The sequence below is a fragment of the Numida meleagris genome, chromosome 7 (assembly GCF_002078875.1).
Source record: "Numida meleagris isolate 19003 breed g44 Domestic line chromosome 7, NumMel1.0, whole genome shotgun sequence".
NCBI lineage: Eukaryota > Metazoa > Chordata > Aves > Galliformes > Numididae > Numida > Numida meleagris.
In genome coordinates, this window is record NC_034415.1 from 1,144,653 (window position 1) to 1,163,210 (window position 18,558).

Here is an 18,558-nt window from a genome sequence, read left to right on the forward strand (position 1 = left end):
AGGAAGGCTTTTCAGTTTGTTTTGGAGTTTCTAGGATTTCTCTTTTTTTTTTTTTTTTTTTGAAACATCCAATCACACAAGACTGCTAAATTAAAACACACAAAGAAAATGGTGAATTTCAAAGCTAAAGCATGCAGTCTTTCACCTCCTCTCACTGCCCACAACTCCAGTTCATGAAGTTAGGTTTGGCTGATATGTTGGTTGGGTTTTTCAATTTGTCCGATTTTTTTGTTTTGAGTTTTGTTTGTTTCTTTTTTACAACAAGAATCTCACCAATTTGGCAGTTTGGTTACGTCCAGAGAATAGGAATGGGAGAACACCTGTTCTTTTTCACATAAATCAGCAGATTTACAATCCATATTATAATTATTGCAAGTGTTCTATAATACTAACTACTCATTTGTTCTCTCCATGTTTCAGCACAAGAAGGTTTCAGGCACTTCAGTAAATGTACCGGAAGCTGAGGATTCCCTTCAGAATCTATTTCCAAATAAACTGTAAGACCCAATTCTGCTTCTTCCGCCAGATCATACAAACTGCTGTTACAAAATTCCATGTCTACCTACATGGCTCTCATCAGCATTTCCAAGGAGGACCATGCAAGAGGCATTATTGACACCATTTATTAGGACAATAACGTACCTTATTCCTGTGCCTATTGCAATAGGAGTGCGGGAAAGTTTTGAGAGTGTTTCTATCACCTGGAGAAACAGAAGGAAATTAACCACGGTTAGCTGTAGAATAGAAGCATAAAAACTCAGTCTTTTAATCACAGCATATGATACGAGAAGACGCAGAATCTGGCTGTGCCAAATACTGTGCGATGTCAGCTTTCACAGATTTCCCACGACGTTATCTTCAGTGCTCGCGTACTGACAGAAGTTAGGGAAAGGCAAAGAAACAAAGGGAAATCTCTTATTTATAAGTTTCAGCACTAGTTTAAAAAAAAAAAACCGTTTAACTAGATTTAGAACCAGATCGTGTGGTTGTTTAAGCTGAACGTGTACATAAATTGTATCAGCTTTGCAGACCGCTCTGGAGGTTTTCATCTACAGAAACATTTCATTTGAGCGTTTCCAAAGGCTGACCAGAAGAGGGAGCCAAACGACAAGTGGAAGGAGCCCTCTTCAGGACTCTCTTGAAAGATTTGTATTAGCCAAACAGGAAAGGAAGCTCTACATTTGAGTCCATAAGCTCTGTTTATTTTTAGAACATTGCAGCAGTATGGGAGATCTCATTCTAAGAAAATACTTCCCATAAGTGCCCATAAGGTTATACAGAAGAGCGGAGAACATTAGGGAGGGTAGAGGAGGATGTCTAGTCATATACAAGGAGCCACTTTGCTGTTAGCTGTAATAAGAGACCAGCTCACACTCTACCTAGCATGTCCTCGATGTTACAAATAGTTTCACTTATTCTGAGCACTATCAGATTGACAAGTCTCATTTGCTAGTGAGAGGAAAGAAGCCAAAATGACACCCAGTAGGACAAGATCCCCTGAACATCCCAGATGTTTCAGGTTGGCTCATTAGAACTTAAAACTCAGATTAAATTCAAGTCAAATCTCCTGAGAAGGTTTGTACCAGTAGTATTAAAATTCAGGTATAGCAATGGACGTTCCATGGACATCTGTGAATAAAGTTTACAATTAAGATTATTTATTGTTGAAGTTCTAATTACAAGACTAGGCTGATCATAAAGCGTATGGAGTTAAAAGTCCATCTCTCAGAGGAAGGACAATGACATGTTCACACAGGAAAATGACAAAATAAAAACTGCACAGAATAACCACCAAGTACGGAGTCTAAACTGAAGTAAAAAACTTCCAAAGGGAATCAAGTTTCATTTGTGAAGAGCAAAATTGAAAAATGAATTGAAAGTTATACCACTCCTGTAGAAGCAACAGTTGGGGTTCATTTAAGGCGTTTGGAAAACTAACGCAAAAGAAAATCTGATTTTGCTGTACAGAAATGACCTCCCCCCCNCCCCCCCCCCCCCCCAAAACAAGAAAGAAATACACTGTGTACATAATCAAGGATGACAGCACATTAATTCCCCAAGAACAGGAGCGCTGCAATACATCCTAGAAACAATTTTTGAAAGCCGCAAATAAAGTGAATTAAAATGTTAATTAAAAATTATTTTACATTATTCAAAAGGTCAAAAAGAAAAAAGAAAAATACTCTCGAAAGTTCTTACTTATCTGAAACCAGGTGAGTTCTGGTTTATATACCAGAAGAACCACCTGTCTCCGCAAACCTGAGAACTTCAGTGCAGAAATGGCCAAAGACTGCTGAGCCGTATGAGACAAGGCTCTACAGGAAGTCAGCCAAAAATTCAATAGCTAGCAAAGTGATGTGTCCTGACAGATGGGTGAATATTGACTGGCAAAATAACAGGAAAAGAGGTTTAATGATTATTGAAAAAGTGGAGGGCAAATCTGGTGAACTAAATATCCCTCTCCTGTTTCAACGTGTTATTTCTTGGCACACAAAACAATTTCAAACGGTTCCACCAGCCCACGCAAATCCTTCTCCTAAAGGGATTCTCACTTATCTGGTGTAATCAAACCCAATAGCTATACGGCTTACTCTTTGTACCTAGCTATGGTTTGTTCCAAAGTAACCTGAAACAATCTGGACAAAAAGTATGAATTTTAGGAAGATAATGAGCAAATGCTACTCCCAAAACGTACTGTCAATGTGTATTTTGCAGCCAACAATATGCACACAAACAAAAGGAAGATTTGGAAATTAAGAGAATATACACAGTCTCAGAAACCAGTGTTAAATCCTCACTGAAAAAAAAAAAACACAAAAGCGAGGAAACCAGAGAAATGTCTGAGAAAATACACATAGAAAAGGAACCATGACTAGAAAAAAAAAAAAGGTGACAACTAGTAATTTTCACTGCTCTTGTAAGAAACAGAGAAGGTCAGGCACTGTATAAAGAGGAAACTAACACACTAGGAATCTAACAGGCAGAATTCTAACACAATTTGAGCACTGGAGAATCTGTTCAGAAGAAAATGGCAATCAGCACAGCAGCTGTCAGTGTCTCAGCAAAGATACTGCATCCTCCAGAAGGAGGTGGTAAAGTGTGGACACTAGCATTATAGAAGGATAAAGGACTGGCCAGAGACAGCTATTCTTCTATGTGAAAACAAAATAGGCAAGAACCAAAGATCACTAATGACACAATATTTTTAAGATTAAAATACATAACTGAAAACAGCTGCAACTTCTACAGAATACAATTTGATGCTTGCCTATTGACCACTCCTATTGAAGTGCAACTTAAAACAGCACTCTAACTAGAAATATAATGGTTTCTACCCAAGGGTTTTGTTGTTGTTATTTTTGGGGTGTTTTGTTGGGTTATTTCTCCTCTCCCTCCAAAGAATTACAAGAAAATGTCAGGATACATGCCTCAGCTTACACTAACAAATATACGAACCTATCACTTCTGGTCAACACACTAGGCCCAATTCAACACCACACATATTTATTTGCTTCAACCTTACAAGACGCAAAGAAGGTTTCTGCACTTCTCCCACATGAAATCTCAGTTCTTTGTTGTTAATGCACTGCAGAAATTTTTCACAGTTCCCTTATTTCTGGGTCCATGGGGAAGGTCTTAGTTCCTGGCAGTCAGAAAAACGATCAGAATTTCACTAGAAATTCACTAGAATTACCAAACTATCCACAGTAAGACGCCTAACTTTGAACAAACTGGCACAGAGGAGTTTCCTAAGCAACTGTACTTTGAAGCCCAATACAGTTGTTGTGGGGGAAGCTGTAATACAGTGCAATTCTGAACTCCAAAATTACAGTGTACCACCCATAGGAATGTTGAAAACATCCAATTTAATGCTGCTCATGTTTTTTTTTTTTTTTATTGTTTTGTTTTTCTTTCCTTATTCTCTTGCACTCAGAGGAACTTCAACCCATTTTATCCATTAACCCTAGATGTATTTGCAGTTCTCTCCCACAGCAAGGCCTCAAATCCTCCATTCAGACAGATGTTCCTGAACCTCTGATTGAGGCTAAAATGGATCCCAGCTTCAAGTGCAAAACTAGCACTTCTTGCTTGTATGAAGTCCAGAACAACAAAGCTTTCATGGCTGGGACTATTCTACAACAAACAACTGTACAAAGGTCCGCAAGGACTCTGCACATACAATATTACCAGGAACAGGTACCAAGAATCAGATAATGAATTAATAGTCTAGTTATGCTATTTATGTTCTAGCAATCTATGACATTGAAAAAGCAAGCTTTCTATTCCGAAATGTCCTGCAACAACTACATCCAATCATTTAGTCAAGCTGGAAAGCTCGCTAATTCTTTGTCTCTCCTACAGCGAACCAGGAACTGGTGCATGTTTGCAAGAGGCTTCCAGGCACAAGCAGAACCCCTCCCAACACCCAGCTCAATGTGGCTGCCTCCCACTGACTGTCATACAGAGGTTAAGCAGTTCTTTCGAAGTCACATCAAAGCCACACTCCAAGAAGATGCGAACATCCAAGCCTGGTTCTCAGTATACAGCCAGTCTAGGCAAAACACGGTATGAAATTCAAAATTAGGGCCCTGCAAGAGGAAGTGTACCTTGGCCCATGGCCCAGTGAGGGATGCTGCTCTGCAGCCTTGTTTCACGCACAGCCAGCAAGAGCAACAGCCTCACGTAGCCCATTAATTTCTTACTTCAGTAATTACTCCAACAGCAGATTTTTTTTGGCTTGGTATTTATTATTGTTTCACTTGACTTAGTGTTGTAGGTCATACTCTCCAGTTTATGTTAGGACTTCCATATCCCTTGCCAAAATGTTATTTTGTAATTTCCTGCTGTCATACTCTACAGCCAATCACCTCAAGTACTCCTGCACACACCTACCACAGCAGTACACTAGAGGGACTATTTTACTTCTTTCCATAGCCATGATGTCTGAATTTAGATTCAGCCTTACTAAGTATTTCACTTCTTAATCTTGTTTCTTAAAAAGCAACTTACAAATCCTGCAATTCAAAAGCAGACAAGATACATTTTAGAAGTACTTTTCCTCTTTTAGAAAAGATAAAAATATACAATTTTGTGGCTCGCTGTTTCCCCAAACAGGCAACATTTCCTTGCCACTGACAGCTGCTTTCAGGACTAGGCCCATATTTACATTTATGATGTTTAGCTAAACTGAAAATATTAAGTCATCTACAAGCGTTAACGGCAATAGTTTCAGAATTCATACTAATAAAACTTAAGAATACACATAAGTTAAAAGAAAGCAGCTCAGTTTCCATGTATGCACTTGAACAAGTACGTGTTTTTCTAACACAGCAAAAGTCGCCGAGAATTCATAACCATATTATATTTCTCGTCTTTTCTTCAAAATCTGGGTATCCAGTTTAGTATTTGAGTGCTACATTTTGTTAAAAAGTTAGCCCTCTTCTCTCCCTTGAAGAACATCTATTTAGCCGATAGATACAGACAGAAATAAAGCAGTTACATTTACCAATGAAAAATATTTCCAATAGCAGCCTACTTTTTGACATGCTATTTTGAAACATGCATTTGGGTTTCTTCCCAAACAGGATTTATTTTACTACATCAAATTTTGGGGATGGAAAAAAGAATTTTCAGTTATACAGGAAAACTAATCCTTCAGACAGCTGATTATCTCTTTGGCTCTGATCAGTCTCCAATCCATTTTCTTTAAGAAAACTTCTGAGATTTGTAGTTACATGTCTAATATGCTCTCTATCAAGTGACTCCCTATTAACTACTTCACAAGTTGTAACTACTCTCAGGCTAAGGTCTATGCATTAAAGACAGTCTCATAGCTGCCTAAGACTGCCTAAATGTAGATAACACCAACTCAAAAGAAACAACAGAACTGCTATTCGCTTCCTCAGAAGCAAGCCCACCTGTAGTTTGTTATTCAGAAAGAAGAATGTTTCTCTGTCTATGCTTGACTAAGTCTGAACATCCCTCACTTTTGTCTGCAATACCAGCATATTGACCCTTTGTCAATTCAAGAATCAGTTCTTTCAAATGCCACCTAAAACACATTCAAATTGCTGTTGACAATGAAGGCACTTGCTCAATTCGGTTATAAAAAAAAAAAGATGCCACATTCTATTCTGCAAGTCTACATGAACTTCCAACTGTTTTCCCAGCAAAATGTGTCAGCAACACAAAATCAGTAATATAAAATGGATTAGGATCTTTCCGAGACCTAAATAAGAAGTACTGAAAGAGATTCTTGAGATATGTGCACTTCAATATTAACACATTTCCCACAGTTTATGAGCAGATTCTGAAAAACAAAAAATAAATCAAGTTCAAAGTGAACGTTCCTAGGGGGTGGGAGGCAAACTCTGAATTACTTGGATAAGACTTATGCAGGGCCATGTATCATATTGAGTGTATCATATTGAGAACACTTCAAAGCCAGTACTACCACTCATGGCCTCACACCAAGCGGTTTTTCACAAAGCTGTGTTCACGTATGCATCCCATTGTAGGGAAGATTAAAAAAAAAAGCAAGAAATCTTCATTTTGCATATCCGTCACTGAGAGATAAGATGAAATTGCTACACTTAAGTATAATAACAATGTTTATCATTTGCTACTCTGAGGAAAGTATCTACAGTTTACCAGGCCCTGGACAATCGTGGATCAATACTTCATTTGGCACAGAAAGGGGGAGAGCATCTCTTAGTATTTTACTATAATCCATCATTTTTCAAGGCCAGGTCGGACGGGGCCCTAGGCAACTTGATCTAGTGCCTGATTAAGTGGTTGGCAACCCTGTCTGTGGCAGGAACTAGATGATATTTAAGGCCCCTTTCAACTCAAGCCATTCTATGAATCTATGATTAACTTCAATGATCAAAAGACCTCCAGGAACTGTTACATTTACATTTGAATTTAAATTAGTAAATAAATGCCAAAAAAAAAAAAAAAGGGCACTTGGCCAGACAACCAGGCTGATTACATGGCATACTACACTTATTAGATGTGTTAGGTGTATTACATGCATTGGTAAGTAAATTTGAACATTTTCTCTCCATCCAACTTGTTCTGGTATTGTGTTGATATTCTCTGCTGTTTCAGGTTAGTTTTAATCAAAGCACAAGCCTCTAGGGAAGGAAAAAAAATGAGGGGTATTCCAAAAAGGCAGAAAAAAATGAAAGCTCCAATACATACAGCCTAAAAGCAAACCTAGTTTTACACCTCTAACAGGTCATTAAAAACTAAAAGCTAATTTCAATTCCCAGTTTTGCAAACATGGCTCTAATAAATACTTGCATGGCATACATGGAGATGTCAAAGTCATACAAACACAAACACGTGAAAGAAAATTCACAGCCTTAGCACTCTCACCAACACCTCATTAGGAACACCACAGTCTCCAGAACTTCAGCATATAGGAGTGTAGCAATGCCTGTTTTTGATTAAACAAAACTTCACATAGCACTGAAAACTAATTTCCATCACATTCAAATTATGAAATACAAGCTTTAGGTGTCCAGCAGAAGAGTTCGCTGAAGCCATTACTTTCTCCAGGGGTGATCACCATCTGTGGGATACTCTCTGTTTCCTCACTGATATCATCTCCAGCTATCTCAATTTCGGTGCCTCTCATAGTCTGTGTCAAATTTTCACTTCCACTGAACTACATCCTCCAGAAATATGCCGGAGAATACATTATCCTTCTTTCCCATCCCATCTTAGCACTGGCATTTCAGTAGTAAATAGCCAAATTATCCCAGTGAATCACAGCAGAGAAATGTGCATCCCAGAGCCAAGATTTTTTGTGACAGAAAGAAGCCCGCCAGCAACTCTGAAAAACAGTTTGAAACCAGGTGCCAAATGCTTATGTAGAGAGGGAGCAAAGGTAAAGCAACTGCTGTAAAAGCTGTTCTTGGCAGTCATGCGTGTTTCCTCTGAAAACAGCCCCAGCTCCCAGCTGCGAGAAGAGACCTCCATCGCACCACTGAGCCGGCTGGGGAAAAATAGTGTGGCTTAGACATGGATATCAGGGCATGCACATATTCTCCTTCCCTCCTAGGCAGGGGATAGGTACCATGCGTGCATTGCCTTGGGGAAGGCTCAACCTTACTCCATTTTCTTCAGCGTGCCTCCAGTGTCTTCATAGATAAGCAAGTAGCAGGAAATTCTTCTCTAGACAGAAGAAAAGAAATAGCCAAGACAAAAAAAAAACCCTCCCGGGTGTCACCTCCTCCCATTTATAGATAGGCTAAGTACAGAGTTGCAAACTAGTGGGACTTCAAAAGCCCTGGGGAATCAACAACTATAGAAGATGCAAAGTTTTCTCCAAAGCCTTGTGAAAAGGAGAGGTGAGACCGGTGGCTTGGCATGAGGAAGGCAAGCAGAGCTGAAGAGATCATTTTAAGAAAACGGTCTGGAAGATAAGAGGACAGAAAATCTGACATGCATAAGGACAGGGGAGGGCTGAGCACATTTACATACGTATTATGAACTCTTAAATGTTGTTGCACCGCTAGACGGGCATTTCATTCCCTGCAACAGTATCTCAGAAGAGCTCTAAGTTACACTAAGCAATGTCTGATGTCATATTCTTAAATCACAGATGTGAGGTACCTACAGCACTTTTCTCTAGGACTGTTGTTTAAAATAGAAGTATAAATGTAGCTTCCAGCAATATTAAAGGGCAGGTTGAAACCCACACTAATCAAGCTCATCTCCCACCTCTCTAGCTCACTGAACATTTTGAACGTTCCATCCCTTTTGCAGGGAGCAAGAGCTCAGATCAGTCCAGCTCCTGAGTGGGAACAGTGAGACTGGGGCTGCACACATAGCTCCTGAACATCGCTTATGATAAAACAAAAGGAGAAACAAAACTGAATGCTCTCCAGGAATTCATAACAGACAATCTCATTATTAGGAATATAATGAGCAAGTCTTTACTAACCAGTATCCAATTATGCACACAAATCTATAGCCGTAATACAAAAATTGTGCTTAAAATCCCATTTCTCACGTTCAGTCCATGACAAGCCTACAGATCCTGGCCCAAAAGCATGAAAGTTTCCCTAGACAATTCTGCTCTTACAAGGAAGTGAGAAAAAGCAAACTGCACAAGCAGCATATTCCGGCTAATGTTAGGTTTGCTTTGTCCAGAAGACCGAGATACTAACCAAAGAAAGCAATGGGGGCAGGGAGCTTCAGCAGCCGCTTCCTGTCTGCAGCTCGTGGTTTTGGTTCTATGAATACCTTTGAGTCTCACCATGCCTGAAGGGGTTTGGGTTGCTTTTTTTCTTTTTTTTTTTTCCCTAAGGTGATGTTGCTTCAAGAATGACAGCCTCACTTCAAGCACTACTTGAACATAAACTGAGCACTTAAATGCCGCAACTAGTAAATAGCATGAGTGCAGACTGCCTTCAAGCATAATGCCCACGTAAAAACTGGAGGATAAAATGAGATTTTGTTCTCCTTTCTGATGCAGTTATTATTTTTCAAGTTTTGTTTTAAAAAGAATATGCTCAGGTCGGTATCTTCAAATTGTATTCAGGATTTGTTCAAGTGCCCTCTTCCTATGACTTTCAAGAGTCTTACTGGAAAATACCACAATATTTACCTTATTTTATAAGGGCCATAACACTAAACAATTGGGGACAAAGTCATTTTTTCCTGTACTTCAAACAGCACCTTTTAATATAGTCCAAATCTCTTCTAAATGTAAGCATCCATTTTTCATCCCTTATGACTAACAGCAGGATTTTCCAAGGTGTTCAGTGCTGGTACCGCAGGAAAAAAATAAATATGTGGACATAAATTAATGCTTTGTCTCTTTCAGAATCCCATTTCTTCTTCCATTATCCTTTAATAGACTTCAAAAGACTATTTTTTCTTTTCTAAAAACAAGTAAATTCTCAGAATTGCAAATGCCAGCTAAGGTGTTTGTACACTTTTGTACACATTTTGGGTGATCCACATTAGCACAAACATGTTTTAGAAAGAAACAAGTGCTTTTGCATTCATTATCGATTGTACCTTAAGCAAATGCTGCTTTAGGTATGCATCCTGGAGTTTAAGTGGTACGTGGTTTCTGTGCTCCCACTGAATTATTTCACTTTTATATTTAAACCAATTCCTTGTCAACCTTGATATCAGTAAGAAGGATGTTAAGAGGAGACTGTGCAATGGAGTATTTCTTCCCCTCTTCTGTTAAAAGCAGAGGAAGGTCTTTCTCTTCCTGTATTCAGCAAACCACGCACTGCCACACTTCTCTCTTTTCTGTATTCACTTTAACAACAAATTTAACTGAGGTTGCTGAATGGTATCAAGTCCCACTTGAATTTACTCCATGTACGCAATAGTTATTCGGGTAAAAATACGTCTTCTGTCCTCTTATTCTCTGTAGGAAAAAAATTTCCCCTGCTGCAGAGAGCAGTGCAAAGGGAGCGAGCTGCTCTCAGATGCACACACACTTGAACCGTAACTTAGAAAAGCCATCGGTTATCTTAAAATCTCATGCTCTGGCGATCTCTTCTCAACCAGAAGTAATAAGGAATGAGTCAGTCCATAGCAAAAGCATTGTACCTGCCCTCCACACCACAGAAAGATAAACAAGTCAGCGTAACTCACTTTACTTACACCTTCTACCACTCTCACTTTCAATTGTTGTCTCTGAAACTGGACAACAAAAGATACCCGAGAAGACATCCTGCAACAGGAATGGCAAAACTATCCACTTCCTTTATAGAAGCCTGAAAAGAGCTATGGTTTGCTTCCCTCTCTAATTGTCTGTTTATGTAGGTAATGAGCAAAACTGTACTCACTGCACTTAAAGAAAATACAAAACTATGTTTACGTTCTTATTATGTTTGTACTTAATTCTCATTTAGCTGGATCCTTACTCTGAAAAATCAGAGAAGGAGTGAGAGAAATTAAATTGCTTCTTTTGTTCACCACTGCTTCATCACTGTTCTGTTCCCTTGAACATGCAGCAGCTAGCAGGATTTAACATTATCTGTAAATAGACAGAACTTTCACCTCAAGTGAACACTACGTTACCAACACAGAACTGCATAACTGAGGGAAAGAAGGATTCCTCTATTTTTTGTTTTCATTTAAAAAAAAAATTGGAATAATTTGCATGTAATGGTGACAATCCACAAAATACAACCTCTGTGCCAGTCAATCCTTGACTGACATCATACCCTTAGCACTGACAGCATCCTTATGTTAGAAGCATAGACATAGCATCCTTATCAGTTAGAAGATCGGTTAGAGGACAGAAATTGAACAGACAAAGATGATGTCTAAGGGAAGTACATTATTTGATCTTCCACACATGCCTATTTGGGCCAATGTTTTTTCCCAAGCCAGTCACCTATTAACACTGTAAAACACAAAAGTATTTGAATATAAAGCAAAAGAAAAATATTTGAACACAATAATAATAGCAAAAGATCAAAAACTTCTCATCTCTGTAACAAGGAGAATATCACATTTGGCTTTGTGCCCAAGCCACTAAACTGTCAGAACTAAATCCCATAACAACTCTATAAGCCTGACAGTCCCCATGCAAACTAGAATGACTTGAACACTGCAGTAGGAAATGATGCTATCGATGGTTAAGGAAAGCAATGCTTGCTTTAAGTCTTCCTGTCATTTTCAGACGGCAAGGGGAATGCAGTGTTGTTCCTGGATGCTCTAATACAATTCCAACAAAGCTGGGGGGTTTCAGACACAGGAGTAGAGGAAGAAAACAATCTGAGTATGATTTCAAGGAATGCCTTATTTCGCTGCACCAGTATCAGAAGGCACAGCAGCCACCACCACGTCTGATACTACTCTAGGGACTGCAGCACCAGAATTAAACTGCAGTCAGGAATCACATTTCCTTACAATATCTCTAATGAGGTTTCTCATATATTTGACATCCTTCAGATAAGGAATTCTTTTTCAGTTTTCACTTGGCTGCATATTTAGAAGTTCTTAAAGTACACAACAGGAGTCATACTATGCATCTTAGATGCAGGTACTGTGATAAATAAGAGCAAACCACAGATGCCTATCATTAAACTAACACGTAGTTTTATTTAATATTAAGATGCATCTCGAGATTTTAGTAATACTCCTGACTTTGGAGATTTTTGTCCCTGTCCTCTTGTCCTCTGTGCTCTTTGACCCCTTGTTTCTGTCCTGCACTTACATGAAAGGAAACTGGGTTGAACACAACTTGGATTTGTAACAGGGTATAAAGCTTTATATAAGGTCAACTTCATTCCAGCATGGAGCACCTAAGAGTTCAGTGAAACATTTGATATGAATCAGGAATTTCAGTCCATTTGTCCACACCAAACACCATATCGTGAGCGTTATTTAGACCCACCGCAGTCACTCAGCAGAAAAGTCTAAGAGTGAATGAAAGCAAAATTAACTGCAGGGCAAGCAGATGCACCCAAATAACACACCATGAGTAATTCTGAAACTGTTCTGTGTTTTAGACAGGAATAAGTCAACAGAAACAGCCACACTTAATGGACGTAAGGCTACTACATCTTCTGTGGTCAATGCACAAAGTCATTTCTGGGAGATGTAAGTGGAAAAATACATGCCGATCAAACAACCTTGTGTAAGCACCCTACTTTTGATCGACTAACATACAATATGAAATAAAACTTATGCGATACCAAGTGCTTAATATTCTACTAGTAGCGCTGCCGTAGGTACAAAGGTCTTATTGAGAGGCAATGTTTGCAGGAGGAAAAAGTTAGATTTTCATGGGTCATCTGCCCGGGGGGAAAGAAAAAAATTTTGATTATTTATATTCTGCTTCACATCAGCAACAAAATTCACAGGCTTAACTACAAGCACCAGCAGAAAGCCAACATTTTCAAGTTATACTCCGTGTCCAGCAGCAACCTAAATTGAGTTATGATTCTCAATTTTTTTTTTTTACATCAAAATGAAAATCTGAATGAAAAATCAGTTAAAAGGTATGCAGGCCAGTGGATGTTAAAGAAAGTGACCGAAACAGAGTCAATATCAAGATTTCAAGAAAGCCCTTAAGTATTAGTGCTTATAGTTTTATCCCATGTTGATTGCAATATACTTTCTAAAATTGCGTCCATCAATATATTTCCTTTTTACTTGGCAAGCACTGATTACAACGCTCATACCTATTTCCAACAGCAAAGAAATTCCCTTGCTGTATTCGTAGCAAAAATAATAGCTTCAAGGATGAGATAGTATCAGTGAAACACAGCAATACTGAACTGAGGCTGACACGTGAAAAGTAATCCTCAGCAATGAAATCAGAGGGTTTGGAGAGAGCTACGGTTTGGGAAAGACAAGAGATGTCAACAACAGAAAGAAATGAGAAAGGAGGTTGAAGGAGGGAGGGTAAAGCGAGAAAGGAAGGGGAGAAATCTCAGTCTGGAACAAGTAATGTTGTAGGCTTCTCATGGGGTTTGAAATGACAAATCTCATCTCAAAAATTAGGAAACAAGATAAGAAAACTGAAACCAAACCTGAAAAGCAACTGAAATGAATTGCAAACAAAGAGTCACAGTTCCCTCAACAGTAGTTTGTTTCCAAAAAAAGAAACAAAGGAACAAAAATATAATCAGATAAGCTTATCCCATGAATCACTGTTAGCTGTATTGACATTGTTCATTTCTTGCTGTAGCTGAAGCTAGTTCCCAGTCAGCATTTAGTATTACACATATAACAGGCCAGGGTACAGCAATGCAAGTTTAATCTGTCAGTGGATTTTGATTGCCAAGACTCTCACATTTCTCACTGCCTGTGGCAGTCCCAGTGAGACTTCTCAGGGCAGCCTTCAACCACTACAGCTGACATACCAACGGGACACGCAAGGGAAGGAAGGGCTGCCAATGGGACTCACTGCCCAGTTCAAGGCTCCTTAGGCTATGAGAAGCTTCACAGCAAGATTTTTGCTATAAGGATTTCTTCTGCCAAGTGAACTAACATGAATCAATTGAAAGCCAACACAAGGAATGAGGCCCACTGTCAGACCAATTCTTTTCTACCACCCAAGCAGCTCTGATACAATTGTACCAATTCAGAACACCTGCAAAATGCTGACTTAGCTTCTAACATTTAACCTAACATTACAAATCAAATTTCCCTGTATAGCCAGAGGTCTGCATTTGCAAATGCGCATGAAGAGGAAAAACAAGATAGTTTGATAACATACCTATTGGAATACCCAAACTGACCGTGTCCAATTGTTTTCAAGGCGCATGCAAACAGCAGAGCAAGACCTAATATTAGTATGGCAAGTTGAGTAGCTTCGTCTGCTAATTACTATCCATTATTAAGGTGTTTTTTTTTCCCCTTACATTAGGGGAAGCATTTCAAAAGTAATCATCTTATTTAGCACAGAAAATAGATCAGCTTTCACACAAGTTTACATTATTGAAACACGGCAAAAGCTCATCTCTCAGATGTCTGAGGGAATGCCTGCTTTCTCTGAGGCATCAGAGAAAGGATTCATCATCACATACCATTTCAGGGAAACCACTCAAAAAAATGAGTAAATGTTTCATATTGCTTTCTCCAAGCAATGTGATAAAACACCTTTCATGCCTGCCCGAAAAATACAATTAAGAAGAAAACAAGCTTAGTAACTCTTATTCACTCCCCTAAATGGGATACACCTCTTCCTCTTAGCCATAACCGGGAACATCCAAACCGTTCCCAGCTGGCTTACCTCCATGTTCTCCATCCACCTCAGTGGCAAGAGCTGAAGACTGCCAGTGTCTGGCTATATGACTGGACACAGGTGCTCCAATTATTAAAAAAAAAAAAAAGAAACCAAAGCACCAGCATCCACTTAAAAGTTAACAAATCACTTGCTTGTTTATGTAGAAACTATCATTAACTTAAGCACTCTGAACTAAGCAGAGATTAGCCCTTACTGAGGGCACACAAACTCATTGAGATCCTCATGTGCAGCTCTGGTCTCCCCGCAGAGAGCAGCAGGAAGAGCCACACACAAAATGGCAGCCTGTGCGGGCAGGAGCTGCCAGGCAGAGCACGCTCGCTGCAGAGCAAGTGAGAAGAGCCCAGGCCCTTCATGCACCGTAACATAGGGGCTGAACAGCTCAGCTGCAGCCTTCTGCTTGCAAAGGCTGAATTTAAATGACTTGCACCACCATAGCAGCCCTGCAGCGGAACTTGATGCCACCCAAGTTTTTCACTTACAAAAGGCAGAACGTCACTAACTGCATGTCTGTATTTCAGATCCTTTTTTTTTTTTTTTTTTTTTTACACCCCCTCGATATGCCTTTTTCTCTTTATACGCCCATACGCAGCTCAGATCGCCAGCACTACATGAGTCTGCCAACACGCACACATGCAGCACCACGCAGCAAGGCCTGACTGTGGCGTGAAGCATGCTCCAGCTCCCTCCCTTCAGCCCAAAGCTGTGCCTGGATGAAGACTTGCTATTTCTGAGCAGCATTTTCTCTGGAAAGACCTTGAGCAGCTTCTGGAGCTCCTCGTCAGGGCTTGTAAGAAGCTCCGTTACTCAGGTACTTCTTACTGCCATATCTTTTGTGACGCTAGCCTTGCTTTCTGTATTCAAGCACCAGCAGCAGCTTTCAGTCGCATTTTCAGTATGTATTTGAGAAACAAGAAGCTTTATTGTCCTCTCAGATTCAGTATTCGCTAATTCAGTTTTAAATTCAACTTTACCTTAGAATTTGATAAGTGAACTCTGAGAATCTCAGGAAAAGTAAATCTGGTTCAAGTCCAAGTTTCAGACCTGTTGAGAGGCCACAGCAGTACTCACATCCACGCACTGATCAGTATGTGTTACAGACAATGGTACATGAACGGTCTCCTTCTCATCCCTCTACTGCCCTACCAAACTTGCTCTTAATGTCAGCTTTAAAAAATTAAGACAGAAACACACGTAACGAAGATCTGTAGCTCAGAATCAAGACGTTTTTGAACAAGTTCTAATAAATGAAAGCATATTTTATTGCTTGCAAGTTTTAAATTTCTAGAGTAATTTTATTTAACAATTTCTTGGTCTCAAAGATTTAAGTTACTTCTCTGCTACTTTGAGGGGTTTTTTTTTCTCTCCAGTTGAGACAGAGGAAATGAAATTTTATCAAACCATCAGCGCTAAGAATTTTTTCCTTGTCAGAGATTTGCTGATGCCAGACAATGTAGACCAATGCCCTTAGTTTACTGTACTATTCAACATATAAAATACACTCCGAATCGGATGCAAGAGGAAGCAAACAAAACCACACTTAAAAATTCCTTCTTATATGACTGAAATGATAAAAGACAGCATGATATTCAAGTTCCAACAAATGTACAAGAAAAGAGGAAGTTGAAGTGCAGGATTTCCAATCTAGTTCTAATTTTTCTCTTGCATGTAGTGAGTACTTATCAGGTAGACAGAAAAATTTGAAGGTGTATTTAAATAAGCACAAGAATAACAGGACCAGTCTCCTGGTCAAAACTAAGAGACAAAACAAGACCGGGGAAACAAACCTGAAATGCAGAAACAGAGGAGGCCCCACAACCACTGTAGAGAGAAGGACGTACAGCAGCCTTCAAAGCAAAGAGATGAGAGGGGCTAAGCGTGAAGGCAGCGAAGGAGACAAGGCAGTGATAAAGAGTAATAGTAACTAAAAAGGGAAAATTAATTTAAAAATTATGTGACGAGAGTATAAAGTAGAAACAGTGACACAGGTTGAGCTTATGAGGGATAAGTCCGAAGCAAGGACAGCACGAGGCAGTGCCAAGAACCAGGCGTGGAGGAAGGAAATGGGCAGCTTTGCAAGTCTCAGCCGTGAGCCCTCAGCCGAGGCTTTCTGCATTCCACTGCCCTCTTCCTGCGTCTTATCCCTCATCTCTCTTCCTTCTCACTTCAATACGGACAGGTAAAAGAGCTTGTAGAACTTCAAAACCAACTCATCCTAACAAACTTACTGCAAAGCTATAAACAGAAGAGTATCAAAACAGATTCTCCTGTTCACATCCAATACTTCTGAACCAATCCTATAGTGGGGATGAGAGGGTACAATTATTGCTTTGCTCATGTGAAGCTTTTAAGTAGTTCCTTTTCCTAGTGTTTAAGGAACTACTACAGGCACAGGTGGACTACTCTGACTGGAGAAAAGAAACACTTCCACAGCTGAAACAGGCATAAGGAAACCTACAGATGTGCTGCAATTTGAATAGAAAGGTTCTCATGCACTCCCACTAACTTGGCACCAGCATCAGCATGCTTGCACTGATGAACTGCTGGCTAATCTAATTAATAAATCTTGCCTTTGTAAGCATTAAAATCAGTCTGGTTGTGGCTTCTACAGATTTTGAATTTATGCCACCCACATGTGGGTGGCAGATCTCCATTAAAAAAACCAACATGTAAATGTGAAATATTTTGCAATATTTATCTCATCAAAATGCGCGCGATGTGCTTTGAATTTGAGGTCTTTCACTGAGTTTTGGGTGATATTATCTAATCCCAAATATCATGACAACCTCTAACATCTTGTCTTTTATCTGACACTTGGGGGGTGGGGAGGGAAATGAAGTCTGGAATACTTTTGTTACATCAGAGACAAGAAGCACCTGAATTTCACTGTGACAAAAATGAAGCAACTCTAAACTCTCAGAAGGCAAAACAACATCCAAGGAGGGGCAATTCAGAGTACAACACTCATCATTAGCTCAACATCCATTCATTCAAAATATTAATGAAAAATTAACACAATACTAATATAAAACATTTAACCTAATTAATTGAAAGCAGGTTTATACCAACTTGGCCAATAAAAGCCAGTTTTTGGTATTATCATACTTAAAACATTTTCTGCCACAAAATATGCGATTGAGGGAAAAAAAGCATCTCTCATCTAGTCTGTATAGAGCCTCCAAGTTAGCATTTATGAAAACAGAGACATGAACACTTTGAAAATGGTATGACAGCATTTCTAATGAGGTGGTTTAAGAACTTGCATCAACTTTACCAAACTAATCCTTCCAGACTTGTAATGAGGCTTGTTTCTGAGACTCACTGTTTTCCACAGATGAAAAAGAGCATCCGTGTCCATCCACTGAACTGGGTGCTCAAGCTGCCTAAGCTTTTTTTAGCTAGCTGAAAGATTCTAATGGAGCTCTCCCCCCAAAAAATAAAAATCAAAACACATTAAAAATAAACCCATAATTATCTCACTCAACAGTCTTCAGTATATCAGAATAAGTTTTAAGAGAGGGCAAGTGCTTTAGTCTCAGAAGATATGTGGGTACACCGCACTGTTAGAGTAAACCAGTGGTGACCAAGTGATCATTTAAAAATCACAAGAAGCCACAACAGCAGAGTACCTTAAATGCAAGAGAAAGCGCTCTCAAAAGAAACATGCACAGCTATTCCTTTGCAAGGCTGGCCATTTGTTTTAAACAGCTGTAAAATTTCTTATTCATTACTTATCCAAGAGAGGAATTTTAAGGGAAAACTTATGGATAAGATATTTATATACAAAGCAAGTTGGTCTAACTCCTTATTCCTCTTCT

The 18,558-nt window shown here is 39.3% G+C and overlaps 1 protein-coding gene across 5 annotated transcripts in view; it reads right to left on the reverse strand.

Moving 5' to 3' along the window:
* Nucleotides 1-18,558, reverse strand: part of VAV3 (vav guanine nucleotide exchange factor 3) — a 178,920-nt gene that overhangs the window by 107,596 nt on the left and 52,766 nt on the right. For all 5 annotated transcript variants that reach the window (XM_021404474.1, XM_021404475.1, XM_021404472.1 and 2 more), the window contains exon 3: nucleotides 643-701. In XM_021404474.1, coding sequence (XP_021260149.1) covers nucleotides 643-701 — 59 coding nt within the window. The remainder of the gene's footprint in view (nucleotides 1-642; nucleotides 702-18,558) is intronic.